Source organism: Bos indicus, chromosome 19, assembly GCF_029378745.1.
Source record: "Bos indicus isolate NIAB-ARS_2022 breed Sahiwal x Tharparkar chromosome 19, NIAB-ARS_B.indTharparkar_mat_pri_1.0, whole genome shotgun sequence".
Classification (NCBI taxonomy): domain Eukaryota; kingdom Metazoa; phylum Chordata; class Mammalia; order Artiodactyla; family Bovidae; genus Bos; species Bos indicus.
This window is the reverse complement of record NC_091778.1, coordinates 48,258,642-48,279,894: the sequence shown is the minus strand read 5'-3', so window position 1 is coordinate 48,279,894 and position 21,253 is coordinate 48,258,642. Positions and strand designations below refer to the sequence as shown.

At 43.7% G+C, this 21,253-nt stretch overlaps 1 protein-coding gene across 10 annotated transcripts in view; it reads right to left on the bottom strand.

Moving 5' to 3' along the window:
- Positions 1-5,761: 5,761 nt before the first annotated feature.
- The window catches only part of TLK2 (tousled like kinase 2), a 122,287-nt gene continuing 106,795 nt past the window's right edge, over positions 5,762-21,253 (bottom strand). For 9 of the 10 annotated variants that reach the window (XM_019981824.2, XM_019981825.2, XM_070773721.1 and 6 more), the window contains 6 exons: positions 20,042-20,131; positions 16,042-16,211; positions 14,512-14,650; positions 10,883-10,994; positions 9,268-9,375; positions 5,762-6,858 (listed from right to left, as the gene is read on the bottom strand). In XM_019981824.2, the coding sequence (XP_019837383.1) occupies positions 6,685-6,858; positions 9,268-9,375; positions 10,883-10,994; positions 14,512-14,650; positions 16,042-16,211; positions 20,042-20,131 (793 nt within the window). In that variant the 3' untranslated portion in view covers positions 5,762-6,684. The other variant, XM_070773718.1, reaches the window with a different exon arrangement.

Genomic DNA, 21,253 nt, shown 5'->3' with positions numbered 1-21,253 from the left:
GCTTTGTCGTCCCCAGGGAACAGGAGATAGTTACTTCAGGACTCTTCCTATCAGGAAGCAGGATGTGCAGACCTTCTCCCTGTGTGTCCAGCGTGCATCCAGAGTTTGGATGTGGCCTCCCAGTTGGAGCAGTCACCAGAGCGATGCCCACAGCTATCAGCAGGGCCCCAGAGCAAGCTCAGAGTAGGGGGATCTTCACTGGCTCCTATTTCTACTTGGGCTTCAGCAGGTCAGAAACAAGTTGGCCAATGGCAGTTGAGAGAGGGGCAGAGGCTGACCCGAGGCAAAGAGGGCAACAGAGCTGAGGGGCAGAACCAGCTGCAATTGGGTGGGATGCAGCTCCCAGAACCTTCCTTCTGCCGCCCACCCAGCTGGGGCCAGGGCAGGCAGGGAATGATGTCGCCTCACCCTGTCTGCTCTACAGGGACCTCTTAGCCTGTCCTCGCACTGAGGGCTGGGCAAGCCAGGAGTCGAGGCCTGTTCTGGTCCATAGCTCTGGCTGGGCTGGCAGCTTCTGCATCCCTCTGTTCAAGAAGTCACTTGAAATTTCAAGAGGGAGGTCCCGACTCCCAATTCCTAACTCACGAAGGACAGGCAGCATTAGGCTTTCTCTAGTCTCAGAACTTGACCCTCTGAGTCCAGGGTCCTGCCCACAGTCGTGTGTGATCCTCAAGGACCCTGGCCGGAGACAGACCCTCCCCTGGTGGAATCGAGCCCCAGATGCAGGCGGCTGCATCCAGCTGACTCACTGTCTGCATTCCAGCTTCCAGAGGCTCACCAGACCTTCCACTGATGCAGCAAGAAGTGGACGGGGGCACCAGTGGCCGATGACCAACACTTTTTTTTTAACTGCACCATGGGGGCATGTGGGATTTCAGTGCCCCAGCTAGGGATTGAACCCGTGCCCCTGGGTTGGAAGCACGGAGTCTCAATCACTGGACCAGCAGGGAAGTCCCAGTGACCAACATTTTTAAGATGAAGTAAAAGAGTAAATATCAGTGCACTGCACATAAGCTAACAATTCTAGTCTCTGAAATGTGCATTGGGCTGAGATGCTGCCATGAAAAAATTTTGGAAAACACTGCTGTTGAAGACCTGGAACCAGCTACACAGGCTCCCTGGCTGTCCCTGCCCAGTCCTGCTCACTCCCGGACAAAAGACCTGCATCTGACACACACACACATACACAAGCACGCGTGCAAGCAAGCAAAGGCTGAGGTGGAGTGAGACAGGATTTTTCACTCCTTCATCTATAAAGCGAGATGACATGAGGAGAGGGCTTGGGAACCTGAGGCAGGAATCTTCTGTGAAACCATGGCCCCATCTTCCCACCTAACTTCAGTTCTAGCTCAGGACGGCAGAGGGCAGGGCTGCTGCCCAGGCCATCTGAGTCTCCATTCTAAGGGCCGGTCCTGAGGGACCAGGAGGACCCAGTAAAGCAGGCAGCAGGCGGGGTGTGGGGAGCCCCAGATTAGAGCAACATATGCCTCTGGCTGGGAGCCCGGGTGCAGCCTTCACCTCTGGTGCACTCTGCCCAAGGACGGCACTCAGAGAAACTGCCTCTTAAAATTTTCAAGCCGGCAGTCCCTCCCCTTCAGTCCTCTACCTATGGCTCAGCACTCAATCTTGCCCAACTCTTTGCGATGCCATGGACTGTAGCTCACCAGGCGTGCCCTCCTCTAGGGGATTTTTCTGACTCAGGGATCAAACCCGTGTCTCCTGCATCTTCAGCACTGGCAGGTGGGTTCTTCACCACTAAGCCACCTGGGAAGCTCCCTCTACTTCCTAGCTGTCACCAAATCTATCTGGGCTTTGGTTTCCTCATACACAAAATTAGCGAGATGCTTCTACCTTGCCCACCCTAGGCCGGGAAGCCACACGGCTGAGGAACTTCTCTACCAAGCAGAAGAGAGCCCCTTCCCTCTGTGAGTCTTGCCCTCGGCAACCCCACCCAAGCTGCCTTCAGGGTGAAAAGGCTGGGACGGCACAGACGCCACTGCAGTTGCAGGCAGTGCCTGGAGGCCAAGGAGGTTGAGGTTCCCACAGTTCTCTGCCAGGCACTTCCCACCACACCCAGCAGGACTGCCTGGTGGCCAGGGATGGGTGGGGCTGAGTCAGCCAGCGTGTAGCTCTTTGACCCCTTCACACCATGGGGTCTCCTGCCCAACACTCCGGCCCTGCGAGCTTCCCCAGCACAATAGGTCTCTTTATTCCATGCCCCCACCATATCCCAGCCCTGCTCCCAGGCCTGCCTGTTTTGCCAGCCTCTGGCAGGTTCCCCCAAACCACCCACAGAGCCCCCCTCCTCTCCCCACAACCTCTCTGCAGCTCGCTCCTCCCCAAGCCCCTTCCAAGGAACTATAGCTCAGCCCTACTCGTCTCGGCCCAGATCCCAACTGCCAGGCTAGACTCACAAGCAGACCCAGATCTCAATCGTCCAGCAGCCCTGGAACCTCATGTAAAGAGAAAAATGTGACAAACTAATTCACAAGAAGGATGAGTTTATACACACACACACACACACACATTTTTTTTTTTTTAAGAGAAGGCCAAAGGTAAGAAGCTTTGCCAGAAGAAATGAATGACTTGAGAATACTGTTAGGTAGCAAGGCACCTGTAAAAGGTTATAGAAGTATGATTAGCAGTATGATGTTTGGTCCCAGGATAGCCTGGAACTTAAAGCAGATTTTTATCCCCAACACCAAAAGTAAAACAAAGCCATCTCTGTCTTCCAGCTGGGTGAGTTTAGACAAGCCGTGAGAGCCACCCTCCAACTGCCCCCTGGCTAAGGTGGATGAGAAGGTCAGGAGGGCTTATAACCTTCAGTGCTCATGCCATCTGGGAGACAGATAAGGGGAGAGGGTGGCTGAGAATGTACATTCCTAACAGGTTCCCAGGTGATACTGCTGCTGCTGGCCTGTAAGATGCCTCCTCCCAGAGCAGTCTTGAATGCGGGATAAGAGAAGACTGCTGACTTTGCAGGATAGAGGTTGACAGTGAATCTCAAGACTGAGAGGAAGGTTCCCCAAGGTCTGCATCCTAACCCCAGGCAAAACCTCCTGACAACCTGGAGAGTAGAAAGGCTCTGAGCCTCAACCAGCAATCTTGGTCTCACTAAATCTTGTTATCTTTTTTAAATCACATTTTTTGATTCCCCCCTTGTGTGCCAGGTACTTTAAATACCTCACTTCTACTCCTTACTCTAACCATGCAAGGAGAAATTCTTAAAGCCAGTGGAGGCGGGGCTTGAACCAGACCTAATTCTAAAACCCAGGCTCTTAATCTCTAGGCGAGGCTCGTAACTTCTGCCTTCAGAAACTAAAACAGCATAGCTAGTTTGTGCATCCTGTCTCTCCCCCACTTACCCCAGGTGGGTTTTAATTACAGGCGAAGAGGGCTTGAGTGACAGGAATGATGCGTGCTGGAGAGAAGGAAAGACTCTCAGAAAGCAAAAGACTGCCAAAGGTGAGTCAAATTAGTTGTAAACTTCGCCTTCTTAGGGGCAAGGAGCTAGGCCAAAGCTTGCTTCTAGCTCTAGGATTCTAGGAGATAACTATGTTTAAAGGGAGTTATTTTCTAAATTAAGAAACTCAAGAGCTCCTTGACTGCTAGTCTTCGCAGCTGGAGGAAAACCTGTCCTTCCTGGACTAAAAGGCAAGCAAAAAACAAGCCCTCTAAAAAAGACAGCAGACCCGTCCAGGCCAGCCACACAAGTGGGGATCACAAATTTCTGACTGGCGAGACTCCATTTAAAGCTGCCTGTGCGTGATGGGAGATGGAGAGCCCAGTTCCTTCTCTTTGACCTCTGCATTTCATGTCTTCCTGTGCCCAGTGCCTCCAGCCCTGAATTATGAGTTCATGGTCACGGCTGGGCCTTCCCCGTTCTGTTCACTGTGGGTATTCCCACCCACAACTCTAGCTGTTGGCACATCAGGGTGACAGATGTCATATGAACCCACACATTCCCATCACGACTGTGACATCCACTGGGACTCTGCCAGCTGCCAGGGGTCCTTGAGCTACACCCCTAGGTGCTGAGGGCCCTGATTGAAGCTAGAGAACTAGAGTAAAATCAAGAGGCTAGGAAAGTCACTTCTTAAAACTTATTTTAATATCCTCCCCACCCCCCAAATTGGGAAAGGCCAAAACAGTCTGGCTGGGATAATTACAAATTAATACACATTTTTTTTTTTGTCATTGTTTAAAGGAAATCAACATTGTGGCAATAAGGGATTATCCTTGGAAAAAGTGAAACCCATATTAACAAAATATGTCATGGAAGAACTCCACTTAGTGATTTCACTGGCTACTTACAAGTCTAGAAAAGGTCACCATTCTGCCTGCCCCTGGGGCTTATCCATGCATTGGCAAGAGGCCGTGCCCAGACTCAACCAAGCCCAGGCAGTTCCAGCCAAGCCCTAGGCCCAATAAGAGCACGAAGAGAGGGCACCCCTTCTTCAGGATGAGGGCAGAAAAGACAGATCACCAAATACAGTCCTACACCTTGGCTCATAAGAACCTGGGGGAAAGGAGGCAGGAAATTAGAGGGAAGGCTTAAAGATGCAGCATCCCTTCAACATGAAGAAAGTTAGAAATTAAACAAAACACAACTCTTCAAGATCACTGAATGAGAGAGAAGAAAAGAGGAATAGAACTTATTGTCTTGAGTAAGTTTAAACATGGTCTCAACTTCATTCATCTCTTCACCTATGTAGACACCATCCTTACAGTGTTGTGCTCAACCTTTGAGACCCCATGGGTACTCTGCTTAGCAGCTTGAAAGTAACGGTTAAAGAAGAAAAAGATACTATACACACATGTGCGTAAATATATATATTGCAGTAAGATTGCTTTGGAAAGCTGGGGGGCAATAAGCACTCAGGAGCTGACTTCCTTCCCTTCAGAGTTCCACAGGACAACACCTGCCCATGAACCTCTCTCTAATCTGAACACTCCATCCTCCCTTAACATAGCCTGACACTGGGGAGGGGCAGGTCCATAAAGGGCCTGGAGAATGTGTCACTACTGGTACTCTTCACATGTCAAAGAAATACTGGTTGTGAGTCATTTGAGCGCTCTCTACCCTTCCTGACTGCCGCCACCGCCGCCCCCAGCCCACCCCTTGCCCAGGCAACTCGCATGCCTGAGTGCTGCATCTTTAAATATTTCTGGCTGAGCCCTCTTGCCACATATGTCAGTAACATTCCAAGCTGGCTACCACATGTTCAGACTCTGGCCTCCTTCCCCCTCTACTGTCGAGTGTTCTGCTGTTTCAAGGGCATGGTGGGGCCACGCAGCTCCCATTTCAGCTCTGTCTTCAGCTGATCATCCATCTCAGAAACAACCACATTAAAAAAAGTTCCAAAAGAATGTTCATATTTGAAATACCTATTTCCTTTGAGATTATTTTTTAACTTCACTCAATCAATCAATCTATTAAAGTGAGTTAGACAAAGTGTGTGTGTGTGTGTGTGTGTGTGTATGTGTGCATGCGCGCGCACACACACACACACACCCCAGCACATACCCACATAATTCAGGTGGCTGGAGGTTGTTTCCTGTCAAAAGATCTAACAGAGGAAAGCTTATGTGCTGATCAAGTTTTACAGTAACTGTTAACGAGAAACGCACACCGTTCAGCAAGTGCACGGGGTCTGAGGGTGGGAAGCCCTGCCCCCTGGAGCACTGGCTCCCCAGCCTGAGTTCTGCCTGCCCTTGGAACAGTTTCAATGGTTACTACATTCAGAGAATCCAAGAGGACTGCATGGACAGATGAACCTTTATTTAAAAAAATAGCACTTCAAATAAATTAAAAGGGACAACCGTCAAGTGTTCAAATTGTGAAGAAATAGTTGAAAACCTAGAGAGACTCCAAGCTGCAGAGTTCTAATCTCATTCTTTGTCCAATGGCAAAACCCCACACATCTCAGTACTCCCACTCAATTTTTTCCCTACTGAGATGAAGGAAGCAATTGCAAATAGGAGACCAGACGGAGGAGAAAGCTGCATCTGATTGGAATGAACATTGCCACGTACTTGCTAATACGGGTTTCACTTTATGACCAAATGTATTCTTTCAAAAATAAAAAAGGGGGGGAGGGAAGCTGCATGTTTTTAAAAATTGAAATTATTTAGGGATAAAACACTAACTCTAGTGCCTTTAACGGGCAATAGCAACTTTTTTCCTCCGAAGTCAAACACCATCCCCAGCCGAGCCTTTGTGCTACAAGCTTTTCAGGAGATGTTACCTAAACTTTATTAAAAGAAAAGAACAAGTTTAAATATAGACACTGGACTAGCCCAGTCTGTATTTTCAAGTCCACATTCTTCATCTGAAGCACTGCATCAGGGACCCCCCTGAGTCTGCATGTTTTCAAGTTCACAGTACATGGAACCAGTTTTTCTTTTTAATTTTTTCCTCACTCAGAGCAGCCACACGCAGTGGCCGTTGACGCCGGAACCTTGGGCGGGGCCTTTTCCTACGAGGCCTGGCCAGAGCTGCCCGAGGTTTCTCCTCACTGAGAATCGATGCTGTCATGCTCTATGGATGGGAAAAAAGCAAGAAAATAAAAGCACCTGGTACAGGTTTCATGAGATCCATTTGGATTCGCTATGTTCCAAACCCGCTGCTGAACGCCATTTGTCCACTCTGTGTGTCGAACAGTCTGTGGCTGGGAGTGAGTCTCAATTCGAAGAACTGTTATTGGACGCCCCCGAGGTTGACGCAATAGCAGCTCCAGCAGGGCTACTCGTGGAGACCGACTTTCGGATGTGAGGAAGCAAGTAGGGGTCACAGGCCAGCTGCTGGACGTCGATGCGGTCCTCCTTTCGGTAGGCCAAGCATCGTCGAATAAACGCCTGAAAGGAAAGTTTCTTGAAGAAGCCTGAAGAGATAATCTTGGCACCCCAAGAGGGAACCCAGGAGGTTCTGTAGCAGCTGCCAGGGCCCAGAGCAAAAGTGTCCTAAAGAGAAGGGGCTTAGGGCCTTGCCTGGAAACCACTAGGCAGACCCAGAAAAGACGTGCCAGATGCAGCGCTGCTCTGTGGCCACCGACTCCTTCTCCAGCACAGGTGCCTGAGCCATTCCCGAGGGGGAATGCGGCATGACCTCTACAGATCTCTGTCCCCAGAGCACAAAGACCAAAAGAAAAATCTCTCCCTGCCTTGGCTGGTATGCATGGGCACAGCCTAACTTCATAGTTCTGCATCTGGTCTCATGGGAACTTCCTGAGGAAGTGAAAACTGTAGTGACAAACCATCAGCATATGAAAGGTGGTGTGATGACACTAACACTGCCGTGTGTCACATGCTGGCAAGTGCTCTCTCGGTGTATCTTATTCTCCCTTGAAAAGTCGTTAAGCAAATGATCAGGCACACATCTAAGTGAAGGAGCATCTGACCAGGACTTGTCTCCCCAAGAGTTCTGCAAACATACAGGCTTACTGTGAGTGGGGTTTGATTTGGATTCCTAATTTACTACTAACAGGGACGTTTCCTTTGTGCTGGGTATGAAGAGCTACATAGCCTCAGTTTCTACAATTATTTTTAATTTTATGTTTATTTATGGTTATACTTGGTCTTCATTGCTGTGCAAGGGCTTTCTCTAGTTGCAGCGAGCAGGGACTACTCTCTAGTCGCGGTGCACAGGCTTCTTCTCCGGGCAGAGGCTTCCCTTGTTGCAGAGCACAGGCTCTAGGTGCGTGAGCTCAGTAGTTGTGACACAGGCTTAGCTGCCCCACAGCATGTAGGATCTTCCCAGACCAGGGATTGAACCTGTGTCCCCTGCATTGGCAGAGGCCCTTACATACATTATCTGTCTTCTCCTATTTTTTAACCAGATAGCTCTATTTAATAAAACCTTAAATATAATTATTTAAACAGCTGAATCAGTTTTTTTATTTCTAAAATAGTATCATTCAAAGTCTGTACTTTGCATTAGGGTGATAATGATGCCTGGATGGAGGTCCATTGATTGTAGAGATGCACCATTCTGGTGCAGGTTGCTGACATTCTGGTGGAGGAGGCTGTGCGCTGGGGGAGTGTGCCAGGGCAAGGGGAGAAGGGTTGCAGCAGCAGGGAGTATATGGAAATGTTTACTTTCCACTCAGTTTTGCTGTGAGTCTAAAACTGTTCTAAAAAGTAAAGTCTACTTTAATATATCTAAAAACATAAAATGAACTACGGATTTTTTGTTTTTCCATGTTTAATTGATACAATTCCTGGTTTTTCAAAAACAAAGACATCTATAGGCAGTTGCTTTATTAAAGCATTTGGAAGATAACAAATTCATAGAAATGAACATAGTGGTCCTTGACCTTTAAAAATGAAGCTTCTTTAGTGAGGTATCTGGAGCTCGACAGTTTTCTTGGCTTGGATACCAACTCAAATACACACCTTTTGCCTTGAATCTTCCCTCTACACAGCTCCCAGGGTAGGCTTTTGAAAGAGCAATCAGATTACATGGCTGGCCGGACAAAAACCTTCAACTGCCTCCCATAAGCTTAAGTCCATCCTGCTGCCTCTCTCCGCTCTCCTCTGCTCTGCCTGCTCTGGGGACTGGCTAAGCTCACACTCACATCTGAGCTTCATTCTCTTCTCTCTGTTCAGAATATTCTCCCAAGTCTACACATGGCTCCCACCTTCACATCCATCAAGATTGTTGAAAAAAGTCACTTCATCATCTAGACCTTCTCTACCATGACATCAAAAAAGGAGGTTCCCACCTCTCCCTTTCCGTTAGTCTGATTTCTTCTCTATAATATTTATCACTATCTGAAAGGTATTCATTTTTAGTTACCATTTATCTCACCTAGTAAAACATACATGTTATGAGGACAGAAACCTTGTCTATGTAGTTCATCGCTGTACAGTCACAGCTCTCTCCACTACCCAGAACAGTGTCTAGTACTTCCACCTGTGCTTAGTCGCTCAGTCATGTCCAACTCTTTGTGACCCCATGGACTGTGGCCCGCCAAGCTCCTCTGTCCATGGAATTTTCCAGGCAAGAATACTGGAAGGGGTTACCATTTCCTACTCCAGGGAATCTTTCCCACTCAGGGACTGAACCCACGTCTCCCTCTTCTCCTGCACTGGCAGGCAGATTCTTTACCATTGTGCCACCTGGGAAGTTGTCTAATACTAAGTACCTAATAAATATTTGTTGTGGGAAGAGACGGGGAGAAGAAGATAGAGGTTGGAGAAATCACCCAAAGAAATAATAGAGAAGGCAAAGTAGACATTTCTGTTGGCCAATGGGTCAAAACTTACCTTTGCTTCAGGTGTTACTACTGGCTTTGGCGGGAACTGCACTTCAGTAGCTTTGAGGATAGTATTTTCTTGTAGAATGTCTTGCTGGGACTGATTATGGCCAAAAGGCTATCAAATAAAAAAACAAACAAAGGTAGACCTCTGGTTAAAATTAAAGAAAACACAATTCAAAAGCAAAGAGATGGGAAAGGTAAACATATACTTCCACAAGAATTGCTGGAAGGAACTTTAGGGATGATCTCCTCTAATTCTCTCATTTTATAGATAAAGGATGGAAAGGCGTGGATTTGAAGTAACTTGCTTTTGAAGTAATTTCCTCAAGTTCCAACATCTAGGTTAATGTAGAGCTGGGACCAGAAGCAGCATTTGCTATAGCACAGTGCCTTTGCTTACAGCAAAGATAAGGAAGATTCAGAACACGAACCAGCAACCTCTTTTGCCCAAAGTGGTAATATGTATGTGTGCCACAGATGGACCCAAGACGCAGATAAAAAGGTAGGAAGGAAGTGAAAGAGGAGAGGGATCAGGACATAGTTGGGGGGTGGGAGAGCTGGGGCTACTAAGTGAGTGGCTTCATCTGTGCCACAAATCGCTATTTTCTGATAAACTCCTAAGAAAGAAGTTCACACCTGGTGTCCTCTATAGTGTTTCTACTGAGATTGCTGTTCTTGTTAGATAACCTCAGCCACCATTATTGCAGCACTTCTATAATACCAGAGTATAAATAATAATTAACCCCATTAGTTCTGAATAGTTTCTGAATGTTAGATAGGTACGATAAAGAAACAAAGACCAAAGCGAAGGTAAAGACTAGGCTGAAATCTGAATTAACAGTTTGGTCTGGGGATTGTAATCAAAGTATTAGGAATCTAAGTGAGTTGCAGAACTCCCAAATAGTTTATACCCACAGCCCAGTGGGGAACGTTGAAACATACAAATGTACTGGTAGCAGAAACAGGAGTATAAATATACAATGGATCCCAGTATATACATTTACAAGATATTATGCTCACAAGGAAAACATAAATGTGAAAATTCATTATGTGTAGTTAATACCTAGCTTTTCACTTATTCAAATAATATATTACCTTTATTAGAAGTAACAAAAAATAAGTACTTTCTGGCACCAGTATAGAAATACGAAGCGTACTTTATGCTAATGGGGTGGCTGGGAGTAAGAAGCCTTGCAGGTATTTCAAGTTTCAGTTCTCACGACCCTCAAGAATGGATCTTGGGAAGATTGTGTGTGTGTGTGTGTGTGTGTGTGTGTATATATATATATATACAATACTTATTTATTTGGCTGCATTGGGCCTCTCTACTCATGGCATATGGGCTCTCTCGTTGTGGAGCATGGGCTCTCTAGATCTAACTGTGAATGGCGAAAAAAGGATGTCTTCAACAGCCCAGCAGAATTCATTAGATGCCCTGGAACTGGAAATTTCTGCTTCTATGCATAAAGCTTCTATAATTAAGTCTGTATTTTCTTCGAGCCACAGCTTTCGGGATTCCATTCTGTATGACCCAATGATTAGTCCAAGGGAAGAATGCACACAGCGCCACTGTGACATGCACCCCCGAGACAGACGCCACCACATCCCGCCGTCCTCATTACCTTCCTTCCGTAAAGACACTGGTAGAAGATCACACCCACTGACCAGACGTCAACTTTATTTGAGATCTTTGGTGGTTCTTTCCCAACCACAAAACACTCTGGCGGTAAATACCTGGACAAAAGGGAAATAAAAATTCTTAGAAAAGCAACTGTATAAATCTAAGACATGTACAAAAAGGCAAACTAAGGACTTTGATGAAAATTAAAATATCTGAATCTTAACATCTGAAAGCCAACTTAGATCCAGCTGATAAAGACACTCTATGTTAAGGAGGTGGTCATGTCCTATTTCTTATTTACTGAGAGAGGTAAATATTCTCCCTCGTTCCTACTTTACCCACGCCAGCATTCTTTTCCAGGCCTGCGCCTAGTGTAAAATGTCATTCAGCAAGTGTTTGAAAGAAGGGGGGGAACACAGAAGTGCATTTCCTTTTATGATAGCTGTAGCAACAAACATTAAAATACAAGTGGTGTGATTTCCTTTCATGCTGACAGAAGAAACAGTCTCTAAAATAAATAACTCTTAAAAACCCAAATGAATTCAGGAGCCAGTATAAATCTCTGAGGGGAGTGGCTATTAAGTGTCTTCTTAAGGTAGCCTCTTCTGGAAATCTAGACTGACTACAATTATAATCAATGGTAACATTAAAGTTCAAATTATGAAGGTACATTTTATATTTCCTACTTTAAGGATGATCAGGGGCTTATGGAAGACTAACAAATAGTGCCTAAAAGCCAAATAAACTTCTAGCTGTTGGCCCAACTCAATCCTCATCTGAATTCCTTCCCTCCCCACCCAACTCCTGACCTCTAAAAAGACTAGCTGGACAGCCAACCATACCAAATTGTATGGTGTGGAAGGTAAGTGCCTCTTAGCATTTAGGAAACCAAATAATATGCCTCTCCTCACTGCCTGGAGTCTTAGCCATGGCACAGCTGGAAGGCAGAATTCTAAAGATAACAGATAGACCTCTGCAGATTTCATGCTGGCAAAATCAATTTTGTGAAAAACTATTTTAAACCCTGCTGTGCTTCTGGTGTAAAAACCTAAATGTATAGCTGAAAGGGGATCATAAGAGTTGAGAGGCAGAAAATGTTCAGATGATGGGCTTTTTTTTTTTAAGAAGTTTAGTTTTACGCTATTTCTTTTAATAGTCATTTTAAAATTATTAAGACCATTGACCTAGATTATTATTTCACAATGAAAGTGTCTAGCCAAAACACACACTGAAAAATGAAAATATAGACAGAAAACTCACAAGGGGAGCATGGGGAAAGAAACGTAAAGAAATAAAAATATAGATCAAAGAATCTATAAAAAGAATAGCTCATCCAAATGCCACTAAAACCTCCCTGAATCCCAGGTTTTCATGGCTCTTAATTCTTTAATATACATAATTTAAATATGAGTTTGGATAAATAAAATCTTGATTCTAAAATGATCTTTTAATGTACTTATAACTTTTTTGTGGAAATGGTGGGGAAGAAGTAAGTTCTTGTTTGTGGTGAGGAAAAACAGAGGTTGCTGGACTTATCCAAATGCAAAGTAATACTGTGGTCAAATAATGAGAATACAGAAGACACTGTCCCTTAATAGTTTAAGTTCAGCATATCACTTTCTGGGTCTCAGTTTCCCCATCTATAAATGAAGAAATAGACTAGTTGTTCACCCACATAATAAGCATTCTAAGTCCCTATCAAGGACTTTGGGAGGGAGAATAGAAGATATTGCACTAAATTGTGTTTAAAAAACAAACATAATTGCATACGCCATCATGATAAAATCCTCGTGGAGAAAAATGATTCTCAAGGCCTACTCTACGGGTTACTTGTTTAAAAGCAGTGTTCCATGTAGAAGAATTCTGGAACAACCAAATGCTGCAAATGCTCACTTAAAATTTGTTAAGTCCTCACATTCTGTCTGTATCTTTCTGGGACATAATATGAGGATGACAGTGATTAGAAACACCAATATGGAGAATTTTTACTTTTTAAACCTTCACAGAAACTCAAACAATTTAATTTTCTCAGTAGCTTCCTTTCTACCTTACTCTTACCGTGAAAAAAAAAAGTCTTCAAATATAAAGTAGAAAAACATCATAAAATGAACCCCCAAGTAAACATCATCCAGCTTCAGTAACTGTCAACACGGCAATCTTTGTTCATGTACACCCCTCTTAATCTCCCCCAGATTCCTTTGAAGCAAATCCCAAACATTACATACTTTTATGTAAATGCCAAACTACTAAATTTTATAGCTTAGTAAATACAGCAACAGGAAGCAATGAGATAACTAATTTTAATGTGAAAATTCTTCACCTTTAAGAAAGAACAAGCTATCAAATGAAAAAGCTCAAATCCAAGTTCTAGTGAATTTATAAAACAGAGGTATAGACCTGCTTCCAGAATTTCCAACAGCAGATATTTTTGTATCATTTACTGACAGGAACCCACAAAAACCACCAAGTGAATAAACACTGTAAGTGTAGCTTCTATTTTAAACCTAGAATCTCAAAGTTTTAATTTAGGGACCAATTTTCACTATAGGTACCATCTCCACAAACAATAAGGAACAAGGGAAAGCTGAAATTGTATGTACACGGTGCTTTTAGCAGGATATGATCAATTCTTCAATGTGGTGGGGGTGATAACAGGGCTGATGTCCCCCTCTTCTCTGTCTGCTTCCCATCAACACCCTCATTCCCAGACAGTCACTAACTGGCTAAGGGCCAGGGTCCTCCAGTCTCAAACATCAGTGATCTGGCCAACTGACCTTGGGATTTAACTGCACGCATTTCCCCTCCCTTAATGCTACAGGAGGCTTCTCCATGTTCAGAATCAAACATTCCAATGTGTGGCTTTGTGTTACCACCTCAGAAGTGAAAAGGAAGCTCTGTTAACACCTTTACAATCACAAAGTCAAATGCCTGAGCTGCAGGTATCTTTTATGGTGCTCACTGTCAAAAGGAGTATGAGACAGAGTAAGACAGGGCACAGAACAGGCAGGCAGAGCCAGCTGGGCAGAGTGGTCGGGGGTGGACGAGTGACGACAGATGGGAAGAAATGCGGCTCAAAACCTTTTGGAACATGGCTGCCAGAAATGGATACAATTCTTGGCAAATTATGCTCACTTTTTCCTGTTTAGATTTCAAGGAATGCTGTGCTTATTTTACATCCTAATCTTCGTAACTCCTGGGTTCTTCAGTCCACCATCTTCAGGCAACTATAGAAAAAACTTCCTCATCCCATCAACTCAGGAAGAGAGAGACCTGCATTTGAAATTCTGAAAGGAAGTGAGGGCCATTCTTTACATACACATAAGTAATCTCATTCTCTATGTACACAGTAGGGCCTGACCTACGGAGCAAACACACAACTCAAAACGCCTGGTCATGCATAATCCCTCTCTCAATGGTTTTTAAGAATAAAAAGAAAAATTAAGACAAATTCATGTAAATACAAAGAGCCAAACTGCTGACAAGACAGCAAATATTTGGAGAGGAAAGTCTACTATGACATACAGCATTTCTGCCTAAGCAGACAGAATATAGTCTAATGAACAATCACCAACACCTCAGCATAGCACAGTCGCATCTCCAGCCAACTGGACAGACCTCTCAGATACCTACCAGTAAGTACCAGCACCTTGTGATGTTAGCTCCATGCCATCCACTGAATTGTAGCTATCATCATCCATTATCTTAGAAAGACCAAAATCTGTGATTTTTATCTCTCCACACGCTGTACCATTTACTAAAAGAATATTACCTAAAAAGATAAAAATCTTCATGAATAAAAGAGAACTTACTAGGAAAAGCCAAGGTAGTAATAACAGACAAGAAGAGGACAACTGGACTCCAACTCTTACACATAATAGCAAACATTTAAATCTCTGGAATAAAACAATCTGGATTCTGGATGCTAGAGGAGAGTCGTAAGTGTCTGGCTGCAAATTTCTCTTTTCCAAGAATCACCTGCTTAATGTGCCAAAACCAGCACTATGAGCAGTGGAAAAAAATAATTAACTAGCCAAAGTAAAATATCATTTGTATGGTTGGTCAAAAATAGTGGGAAACTTTCATCTGAGCTTTCAGTACGGATCTCTAAACCACCCTGTTTGGACCAGTAGTTTGGGGAGGGTGGTGTGGAATCAAAGGAAACATACAGGGGAATCTAAGTTAGTACCACAGCGCCACCTACAGCTCCCGGGCCGGAAAATGTAACGGATTCAGTAATAGAAAACCCAATCACACAGTAGCCATCTTTTAAAAAATCACTTCCTTGTAAGGAATTTTTTAGTTATTTATTTAGTCATTAAAGGGGCTTCCCTTGTGACTTAGCTGGTAAAGAATCTGCCTGCAATAAGGGAGACCTGCGTTCGATTCCTGAGTTGGGAAGATGCCCTGGAGAAGGGAAAGGCTACCCACTCCTGAAGAATTCCATGGACTGTATGGTCCATGGGGTCGCAAAGAGTCAGACACAACTGAGCAACTTTCACTTTAGTCATTAAAGAATAGTGAGATTTAATATGTAGCTATCAGAAGAGGATGGCAAAGTTAACTGTCCCCACCAGGAGGTAAAGGGGACTCTTCCCAACACCTAAGCTCAGCTGGATAGAGCCGTCTAAAGAGCACACAGGCAGACTTCTAAGCAACAGCTGAGGATGACAACAGACAGAAGTCAAGCTGCTCTCTCCCCTGCCAACAACTATCAAAGTTAGATAGTAACCATACAAAAAGATGGAAAACTCTGCTCAGAATTTAATGAAATGGGGGGCATATATGGAAAAGAATTTGCTAATGTGAGGGCACTTATCAAAGAGACTTGGGGTAGAAGGATTGCTGTATAGGGTGAGTAATGGGAAAAAACAAAACCAAGCTTGCCAGAGCAGTTCTTTCTTAATTGGACTGACATCATGAACTGCCCTGGCTCTAAGGACAAGGGCATTGTTTCTGCAGAGCGCTGAATACGACCCAACCTCCTAAACCCCATGCTGTGTAGCCAGGACTCTCTTATTCCCACACCTACCCAGACAATTTAGAGTCAGATTTTATTAGGCCTTTTTGGCCCCCACCAAACCCAATAACTTTATAAAATTGAAAGTTACTTATAAGATCAAAGAAATACCACCAATACTGTCTCCTAAAAGTCAGACATACCTGGTTTGAGGTCATAGTGTATGATAGGAGGTTTTATTTCATTTAAGTACTTTAAAGCATTCACAATCTGCATGATAATGGATCGGGCTTCTTTCTCCGACATTAATTTGTGCTGTTTCAGGTAGAAGTCCAGATCATTTCCCTCACAGTATTCTAGTACTGTACAAAACCTAAAGACAAATAAACCAACACTTGATCGTGGGATAAAAGCAAGCAAATTAAGTCTAACTAAACAAGCCCCAGTGAAACCATCAGGTACTTCAGGGGTCCCCAACCTCTGGGATCTAATGCTGATGATCTGAGGTGGAGCTGCTGTGATAACAATAGAAATAAAGTGCATAATAAATGTAGTGAGCTTGAATCATCCCAAAGTCACCCCTGACCCCCTGCCCCGTCTGTGGAAAAACTGTCTTCCACATATATGATCGGTCCCTGGTGCCAAAAAGGTTGGGGACTGCTAAGGTAGATAGATAGCTTCTCACTTCCTTCTTTGCTCTTTAAAATACCCTTCTATTCTTTATTCAGTAGTAGCAGTTTACAGGAAGTAAATTGACAACTCTCTTAGTGAAGAGTGTCTGCACCCTTCACGTTGGAACCTGCTCTGCTAAAGTTCACCCAGGGCACACCGCTTCTTGAATCAGACTTTAGGAATACTGACAGGAACTGTCATGTATGTAAGCTAGACACTTACTCTACTATCCACAGGATGCTCCATTTCTAAACAAGTACATCATGATCAAATATACAATCCTCACTGCAGACATTTTATATGACCCTGGGTGCTGACAGTAAGGAAGAATCTGGGGTCTGCCAGGTCCCCATGGCTGACTACACACTACTGCTCCTAGCAGACTGCATGTACTATGATTTTTCTTTGTTAAATACACAAGAGATAAAAGAGCTTTTTAAAGGACAGTATCTGTAGTTCTAACAAATGTATCATTATACAGTATGAGTTTTTTCTTTCACTTATACCAGTATGTCACACAGATCTAAAACTACACAGCATTCAGGATATGTAGGGTCATGTGTCTGTCTTCCAAGGCAGTCATAAACTGAAGTAAGGCTTCCTGAGAGATGAATACCTTTTAAACTATTTTAAAAGCAGAGATATTACTTTGCCAACAAAGGTCCGTCTAGTCAAGGCTATGGTTTTTCCAGTGGTCATGTATGGATGTGAGAGTTGGACTGTGATGAAGGCTGAGTGCCGAAGAATTGATACTTTGGAACTGTGGTGTTGGAGAAGACTCTTGAGAGTTCCTTGGACTTCAAGGAGATCCAACCAGTCCATCCTAAAGGAGATTGGTCCTGGGTGTCCACTGGAAGGACTGATGCTGAAGCTGAAACTCCAATACTTTGGCCACCTCATGTGAAGAGTTGACTCATTGGTAAAGACCTTGATGCTGGGAGGGATTGGGGGCAGGTGGAGAAGGGGACGACAGAGGATGAGATGGCTGGATGGCATCACCAACTCGACGGACATGAGTTTGAGTGAACTCCGGGAGTTGGTGATGGACAGGGAGGCCTGGTGTGCTGCGATTCACCGGGGTTGCAAAGAGTCAGACACAACTGAGCCAGCGACTGAACTGAACTGAAGCTGTAACAATGTGGCTAAATCACTCAGGGTCTTGCTGGCAAATAAACTGAACTGAAGCTGTAACAATGTGGCTAAATCACTCAGGGTCTTGCTGGCAAATAAAAATTACTTAAGTATTTAGAACAGAGAGGCTTTAATTCAGAGAACTAATCACACAGATGATAGAAGAGCTAAGAAGACAAAGTGGCCAGTGAGCACCCTAGAAATCATCTAGAGCAGGAAGTCATTAGCACCTTAAGGCCAGAGGGTGGAGATGGCGCAGTCAGAACCAGGGTCACCAAGGGAACCTGGGAACCATGGGGGGAGGAGTCTCCACCCACCACCACCTCTGTCTCCCCACTGAATGAATCCCACTGAACAAAAACTGACAAAGGAGCCTGGTGAACACAGCCTACAAGGGCCAACACATCTAAGATGGAACACACGCAGGACTCACACTCAGGGCCTATGGAATACTGAAGACCTTCAAGAAGCAAAACAACAAAATGTGGACACACACAGTCCCAAGGGACCCCCCCAAACTGACCAACAGCTCATGCTTCTTACAAAACATAGCATGTCCCAACATGCTAGCATTCTATTTGAGAAAATAGGCCTAAAATGTATCAATTTCTCTGATCTGATATGCTGAAATCTGAGGCATAGAGTCTCAGGCTTAGTGAATTTATTTTGGACCCAATGCAAGCTGAAAATAAAATCTCATTTTTAATACTCAACTCTCAGAAAACTTTCTAAAACAATGATTTGACTTATTTTGGGGAAAAATTCACCATACACACAACAGGAAGAACAAAGTAAACAACCCAAGAGTAGTGTGAAATCAACTCAATTTCTCAGATTAGTTAAAAGTGTGTATACAATTCAAAACAGCAGATAATCCAAGTCATTGTATTTATTTTTGAAATGATTTTTGTGCTTATATTTGGGGGGTATGAGTGTCCTTCCTAGTATTCAAGGAACTTGTTGAAAGCAAAACAATAGAGCTACCCTGTGGAAATCTGCTTTTTAACTCGCTGTTTTTCTGAACCCCACTCCACACCACACACAGCACTGTGCTGACTGCACTTGACTGGAAAGGGGAAATCCCTGAGTGGATGTTTCCAAAGGAAATTATGGTCTCCCTTTGGGGCCATTTCTAAATCTGGATGGGCTCTCTCGCACAGCAAGCTCTGAGACAGCCGCCATCTGGAAGAGGCCGAACACCCTGGGAGGCGGAAGGAAACCCCTGCGGGCCAGGCCTAAGCATGCTTTCCTGATTCAGTTCAGACTCCAACAGAGATGTTTCCAAATGCTGAACTATTTCTAAACTCCGGATAAACCAAGAGATGGAGAGCTTACCTATACAAGTAATGAAATACAACAATGCCTACGATTATTAAAGATCTCAGACAAGTCATGAGCTTCTCTGGTCCTCAACTCTCCACCTACAAAGTGAGAAGGCTGGACTGAAATCTCTATAAGCCTCTGAACCAACCTATATTTTCAGATATAGCATTAGACTCTGCCACATTTCATTCTAATTCTATGATGAAATCATACTGCTAGAACTTCAAAAGGCCCATCAGTGTTCATCAGCCTCACTTGACTGTTGCTTGTCTGTGGTATGCCAGCACCAGTTTGTACCAGTTTCTAAGAGCTGAGAGTTAAATTCTCAGAAATCTTGTGAGCTAGTTTTTAAGCCACTGGTAGGATAAATGGATAAACAAAAGGTAGTATTTCCATACAGCAGAATATATTTAGTCATAAAACAAAATGAAGTACTGATAAATGACACAAGAAGAACCTTAAAAGAACACCATGCTAAGTGCAAGAGGCCAGCCACAAAAGTTCACACACTACATGATCCATCTTATGAAAGTCCCTGAAGAGCTGATCTATAGACACAAAAAGCAGATAGGCGGTTGCTTATAGCAGGAGTGGAGTGGAGGAAAAGGGGGATGATAGAATAAGGTACAGGATTTCTTTCTGAGTGGAGAAAATGTTCTAAAACTGACTACAGTCATGGCCGCAATATACCTATGAATACTGTGTACTTTTAAATGAGTGAACCATATGGTATATAAACCTATCTCAATAAAGCTGCCCCCCCTTTTTTAAAAAACTGGACATGTTCAGAGTCTTATTTCACAGAAACTGGCAAACAGTACCCATCAGCCCTATGCCTCTCCCCTCCATGCTGGTTGTGAAACACTGATCAGCACACAACTGCACCCATCCTGTGGCCAAGAAATGTACATCTTGCTGGCCCCAATGTGAATTCAAATACAATCATTTGCCCATAAATACATTTGGCCCCCTCAGACAGTATTTTCTGGACCCAGCTTTAAATTCCATTCCATGAGTCATCAACACACTGCAAGAAAATAATATTTTCTGCTACGCTAGAAACGGCACAGTACTTACGAGTCAGTGTCCAGTGAAAAGTAATCATACAGCTTAACTATTCTGGGATGATCCAGTTCTTTGTGAATCCGGTATTCCCTACATGCATGCCTGTGAACCAAAGGGAGACATTCTGTATTCTGTTTAAAGGGAAACATTTAACATTTTGTACCCTGTCCTGTCTTTCAGAACTCTTCCAGGACCCTCCCAATTCATTCTCACACCCCCATTGCTCCCGCACATCCACTCCATTCAAGGCCATCTGGTCCTCTAGTCTTTTTCACGCCGTTTTCTCCACAGGTCTCTGCCAAGCTGTTGGGAAAACAGTAGGCACCAACTTTTATCCTTTGCAAGTTCATTCTGTGATAACCTTACCTCTTTTATATTGATACCCAAACAGCAGACGTTTAAAAATGATAAAGACAGCACTTTTTTCTTTTCTCTGAAGCTGATACTTTCCACCTACAAATGTTCATACCCTGGGGTTCCATCACAGGGATCAATTTGGTACGTAAACTCACTGAGTAAAAGGGCTGCTGGTAAGATAAGGCAATTACAATGCACTGGATTTGTTCTTCAATCCTACTCTTTACAAAAAAGAATTTACAGGACTATCAGCATTACCTTCTAAGAAAATGCTAATTTGATAAAAAGTTTGAAACTATGGGAACCTTAGTTTTCTTAGAATCAAAGACGTTTTTTCATACATGTCTTTTTTCTTTAGTAAGATAAGGAAGAAAAATGTACTATGTAATCTGACATATTCATATACTGAATTTTAAAGAATAAAATTTAGTTCTTACTTAAAAAGAGTAATAGTATATTATTATATATATATATTTTAGGATATTATATTTTAAGTAACCTAGCACCATTTAGTTTGGGGCATTTTGTTTTAAAAGTCAAAAAAGGAAAACAGTGATGTTTTCTGAAATGTATTCCAGCATGTCAAAAATACACAGAAAGTATTCAATCGAAGAAAACTGAGGAACAACTAGGGGAAGAGGGAGGGGAAGAATAGGAATCTAAAAGTGATTAAGTGTTCTTCCCCAAAGAAAACCTTGTTTGATTAGGTTTATTTTTTAAGTGGCCATTTTGGGCAGTTTTGCTTCTTCATACGCTTCATTTCATCAGCACTTTTTCTTTAATTTTAAAAGACTTTTTGGCTGCTCTGAGTCTTTGTTGCTGTGCACAGGCTTTGTCTAGCTGTGCTGAGTAGGGGCTACTCTCTAG